The 5,765-nt window shown below is 43.6% G+C and overlaps 1 protein-coding gene across 1 annotated transcript; it reads right to left on the reverse strand.

Moving 5' to 3' along the window:
* Nucleotides 1–234: 234 nt before the first annotated feature.
* Nucleotides 235–4,588, reverse strand: LOC111589780 (nascent polypeptide-associated complex subunit alpha, muscle-specific form-like). The gene is made up of 3 exons (XM_023300686.2): nt 3,482–4,588; nt 3,270–3,387; nt 235–382 (listed from the first exon to the last, which is right to left on the reverse strand). The coding sequence occupies exons 1-3, from the start codon at nt 3,986–3,988 to the stop codon at nt 315–317; spliced, it is 693 nt and encodes a 230-aa protein (XP_023156454.2). The 5' UTR covers nt 3,989–4,588; the 3' UTR covers nt 235–314.
* Between the last annotated feature and the right edge of the window lie 1,177 nt (nt 4,589–5,765).

Raw genomic sequence — 5,765 nt, forward strand, 5'->3', positions numbered from 1 at the left:
ATCAATTTCCTGATCTCGCGCGAGTGCTAGAAAAATCACTCGTCTTCTACCGAGATCCTATTTAATTAAAGCAACTACTCGACCTGTCATACTAGTATTCATTTCAAAAGGATTCCTGAGATCATGCAACTAGGGTTTCAAACAATTCCTACACCTAAGTGCACAATCAATCCTACAATCATTAAGTGAAGTAAAATAGCATAAATAACAGGTTATGCATAAAACCGGGGCTTGCCTTTATTTTAACACTTAGATAGTGTTTGCTGGGAGAGGTACTCGCTTGGCGAGCATCTACTGGGTAAGTCCACCATTCTTCAGGTCGTCCACCAACTGCATCTTGTGGTTGGCACCATATCACGTGCACGATCACCATCTCTCGGTCCTAAATGAGATGCAAGATGCATATGTATGAATATAATGAAAAGTTATCACAAGATATACAATACACGGTAGCGAACTAAACACCAAGTAGTAAGACACCGCAACGACTATACACAAGCGCTAGCTATTCGTACGTTATCAGCGTTCATCATTAACACCATTAACAAGACGACCATATCTTATTTATTTACGCAACACAAATACGCTATCACAGGTACACGCATTTTTTATTTATTTGGATACGACTTTTTATTAGTTCTCCTATTAATCGCGCAAAAACATCACCGACCACACAAGTCCAACCAAGACAACGTAAGCTTGAATACGACATAGGCATCACTAACTACGGAACTCTTATATCATAATCAACTAGAGCAAGAAACATACAAAACAAGACACACGTGCATTATTAAGCTTAGTCATGGCAAGTCTACATTTATTTAAGTGCTAACCAAACATTTTTAGCCAAACGGGTGAACTAACAATCAAATGAGCACTAGCAGAATTTTTGGACAGCAATACAGCAGTTGCTTAATTTAATCATAACTCTTCAATGGTTAGTCCAAAAATATCAAACTAGGACTTTCTGGAAAGCTTAAAAAGTGCTCTACAACTTTGGTATTGTCATCACAACCTGATTAAACACTTAGCAAGGTCGAATTGTGCAAACACAGCAGCTCTGTCCATATTTGGACAGATTCAGACTTGTAGCTTCAAAAATTCACAACAAAAGATTCAGACATCCAAACAAAGTGATCCTAGACTTTCTAGAAAGTTAATAAAATTGTCTACATATCATTTATAAACATCTTAAGGTGATTCAATATTTAACTAAGGATAAAATACACTAGAAGGCTTTGCTGTCCAGAATTGGACAGATTCAGTCTTCAGACTTTAAACATCCATAACTTAAGCTTCAGACCACCAAAAATAGTGATCCAAGACTTTTTAGAAAGCTTGGGAAAAGTACTACATAACATTTATAATCACCAAGAATTGATTCTATGTTGAACTGAATCAAACAATTCAGTTTTCGAAATCTGTTCTGTTAGTGGACAGAACACAGCAACCAAGTTGTAAAATTCATAACTCTTAAACTATCAGGCCTGTGTTTATGAAATTTTAACACAAGCAAGATCAGAAAAGCATCTACAACTTTCTTATAATGACCGTGAACAGATTGTAACATTAAATTAGGCAAACAATGCAGTTTCTGAAATCTGTACAGAATTTGGACAGATTCAGTTACGGAATTTGTAAAAATCCTAACTCCTAAACCTTCAGACCTATGGCTGTCAAATTTTAACACCAGCAAGATAATAAAGTTATCTACCACTTTTATATAGCACCTATCTACAGAAAACACAATTTGGGTCATCAAACATACAGCACACCGAAAACAGTACGTGCAGTCCAAAACAGCAATCAATACATTTCAGCTTCTATACAATTCAAGAATTGCCGCGTTCTAGAGACTTGAATTATTCTAACACTTTACCATTTGTTAGAGTTAAATTAATCAAATTAGGACCAACAAGTAGACTTACTAATTTTCATCCAAGTTACTTCGCGCGCTAGAACTAACATACACATTTAATCAACGCATTCACCACAATCATCAATTTCGGCATATATGTACATCAAAACGCGTTTCATCCACTAGTTCGCGTTTTAGCTTAGACACCACATGAGCACTACTAATTTTTACCCATGACCATAACCATGCGCATCTAGACTACAACAAGCAAATCACCATGTTTACAGACTTAACCCAAACCATCTAACAAGTTGGTTAACCAGTATAACACTTAGCAAAGTATTTTAGATTTCGCAACTCAAAAACATAGGTGGGAGCAGGTTAATTAGTTTTTCTTAACCATTTTCTCAACTTAAACTGGACAACGCACCAGTCACTTAAAACACCATATTTTAGGAGACCTCACATGTCGAGCATCAATTTATAACATAAGTGACTCAACCTCTATCACGCTTGACAACTACCACATCACCCGATTTATCTATTTGGAACATCGCCTGTCTAGCGTACTACTAGTACCCCGCATTTTGACTCGACTTATAAACATGGAGTAAGCGATGACTACTTCGACATGTCACCACCTCTCTAAATCAAGTAAGGACAAATTCCACCTACAACGACTGAACATTTATGTCGAGCACACTTTATTTTACCCTGTCTCGCATACCACCATGTTGTGGCGTGCACTCGAGACTCTTCGATTCAACTTAACGAAATCACTACTATAACGCAATTCGACATACATGTTTGACAATGTCGTGCTCAGACAAACCCACACTTCTAGTCTACTTATCGCAGCCAACCACACCACGTGACCACTGCATTCTTATAACCAATTTTAGCACAATTATCTATGACAACACTTAGCGACTAGACGAGTGAAACACCAACTGATTATTCGTACATCCGCCTTTAAAACACTAATCATATGTGACATAATTTTATATTTTCAACCCACTCTAACCTACACCATGATGAATACATAAAATATATTTACATAGACTAACTCATTAGCCGACTGCGGAAATCACCAAACATGCTTTACGTTTTATTAGATTTACCACGACTAACACACTGCTTTATGACGAAGTATTTTAACAAACGACTAATACCATCCACGATCCATCCTCGTGACACATAAATGAATCATCGCAGCCACATATATTCAAACACCAATACACACCACATCGACCAAAACGTATTTAGACAAACTACAAATCGCACACAGCAAACAACTTCTTGTTCTCCAACCGCAAATGCGATCCTACCGATGAGCATAATCGAAACATATTACACACATCCATTCAAAATAATTAATCGAGTCGATCGAGAGCGATATGCATCGGCTCACCATAAACAAACCCAATCGGTGTTTGTAAGAACGTTGGCGATTCGATGTGTGCATAGCTCCGCACGTCGACGAGCGTTGAGCGGCTTGCCTTCTCCACGCAAAACACGGGGTTCCTCGCCTCCACAAAATAAAACAAAACAGCACATATACACAATTTAATCATCGGAGAACAATGTCGATGTGGAATCAAACAAAAATCATCGTCGTCTCACCGGGGTGAACGGCGTCGATGTTGGGGCTGCGCAGATCCGGCGAAGTGAGACGCGTAGACGGTCGAACCGCGCAGATCGACGACGTAGTGTGGGGCTGTCCAAACACCCACGCGACGCCTTGGGTCGGGACTGCGCAGATCGGGCCGATGCAAGCAACACAGAGGGGATCTCATGACCGCTGCTCGCTGCGGCATTTCGTCGAGCACTCAACGCGCGAGGCGAAGGAGCATGCTGCTGCGATTTCTGGGCGCCGGCAAGGGGAAATTGCAGGGGGGTGGCGCCCATGGGAAGAGGCTCTCTGCTGGAAAAAATTCTGGGCGTCACGGCTGGGAGCAGGGGGCTCGGCCTCCATGGGGAAGAAGGCCCCTGCTTTGGCTGTCTTGGGAGGGTGAGAGGAGGCTGAGAGAAGATGTAGCAGGGAGTGGGGGCGCCATGAGGAGGAGCTTCGGCGGCTCTGAAAAATGAAGCTCGCGCCATGGAGAGGAGGGTCGAGCTGCTGCAATCCATGGAAGAAGAAGGGGCGCTGGGGAGGAAGAGCTACTGCTCCTCTGCGGCAAGGGACACAGGAAGAAAGCCGGCGTCGAGCTCCTGGACATGGGGTCGCTGGAGCGTCGGCTTCATTCCTTGAGCAGGGCGTCGGCCATTGGGGCTGCTGGGAATGGGAACCGCTGGCTGCTGGAGGTTGAAGATGACGGAGAAAACTGCTCGCAGGGGGAAGCACCGGCTGGAAAAATGGAGGCTAGGGCGAGCTCAGGATGGCTGCTCCCTGCGCCACGCTCCATTGGAGGAGACAGCAAGGGCGCCGATCCACACCATGGAGAGCTCCTGCGCACAGAGGAGGAAAGGATCCCTGCACCGAACGCCGTGGAGAAGAGGGGCGCTGGCAGAGATGGGAGCAGAAAGCTTGGGTGCCATGGCTGGGAGCGCGATGGAGAGGGCAGCTCGCTGGTGGCTGTTGCTGGCGTGAAGCAGGGAGGAAGAAGCTGGCGGCTGGAAATTTTTGAGGGGTGGGAATGGAAAATTGCCAAGGGCAAGGGGAGAGGGGTTCATATTTATAGAGGAGCTCTAGGGTTATGGTTTCCTTAGTGGGCTGGGCTGGGCTACAATGGGCTTGGCCCAAAATGCTAAATCGTGTCGCGCTAAATTATTTCCAGAGTAAAATGCTCCTGCGGAATTGTCGCTACGGAAAAACAGAGCGAAAAAGAGTGCGGACGAACGAACGGTTGCGCGATTAACTCGGCCGAGAGTCTGTTTTGAATTCGCTCGGAAATTAATTCCCTACGCGTGATTGGAAAATAAATCGTCCTGAGATTTGATCGGCTTTGGATTTTTAGTCGGAGAAGACGAATCGTGATATTTTAAAATCGCTGTCGATACAGGGTTTTGAATTCGGTTCGAACATGAGATATTTGGCCGAGTCGGATAAAATTGATTTGATGTGAGCATTCCGTTTGAGAGTACGGAGTCAGATTAATTTCTGGACATAGATCGAACATCGAGAAATCAGAGTCGGACACAGCTCGACCAGCAACTATCGAGCGTTTGATTAATATGAGCTTTAGACGAGATTTATAAATCGAGATTGAATATCGAGATTGCATTCGTGCCGAGGATAAAAGTTTTAGCAGGCTCCAAAAATTGGCCTTCTATGAGACTGAGTAACTCCGAATTCGGTGAAACGTGAATGAATAATCTAGATAATCAGGGACATACACGAGCGAGAAATAGAAATTCTCACTGAGCATCCGAGATCAGGATAAATCTCGCGACGCAACACGAAACTGACACCTAGGGTGTCACAGCCTTCCCCCCTTAAAAAGAATCTCGTCCCGAGATTCAGATGAGGGTCTTCAAGGGTGGAGAAGCATGTAACGTCCAGGCTGGAGATAGATGCAAATTTATGAGATGTGATTTGACAAGATACTGAAGATAGATTTGGGTAGAATATCGCGGCATGTTGAGACAAAATGCAGCGATCACTTTGAGAGGATGTTCACAAAAGAGAGCACATCGGTATAGTCCCATAATGGATCACGACTATTAACCGCGATACCAGCGCGTGCCGAAAAGCTCAACCATGTGTGCACCATAGTAGGCTCTCGGTCTCGTCGCGGCACCATCGGTCGTTAGTCATGACATCATTACCAAACGTAACCAATGAAAAAAAAAATTCACACAGCACAGATAGATGGAGCCCATGAGAGTATGGCTCAGAAAATAAGCAGAAAAGCCCAGTGCTATTGCATGAGCATGGACGTGGGAGTTACCACCCTGTGTGATGAAT

Source organism: Zea mays, chromosome 7, assembly GCF_902167145.1.
Source record: "Zea mays cultivar B73 chromosome 7, Zm-B73-REFERENCE-NAM-5.0, whole genome shotgun sequence".
NCBI lineage: Eukaryota > Viridiplantae > Streptophyta > Magnoliopsida > Poales > Poaceae > Zea > Zea mays.

Excerpts from the sequence above, each read along its gene's own strand:
- LOC111589780 (XM_023300686.2), bottom strand. The coding sequence starts at position 3,988 with ATGGATTGCAGCAGCTCGACCCTCCTCTCCATGGCGCGAGCTTCATTT. Across the intron at positions 3,388-3,481 it reads CATCGACGCCGTTCACCCCG|GCGAGGAACCCCGTGTTTTG; the intron begins GTGAGACGACGA and ends TATTTTGTGGAG. Across the intron at positions 383-3,269 it reads ACCGATTGGGTTTGTTTATG|GACCGAGAGATGGTGATCGT; the intron begins GTGAGCCGATGC and ends CATCTCATTTAG.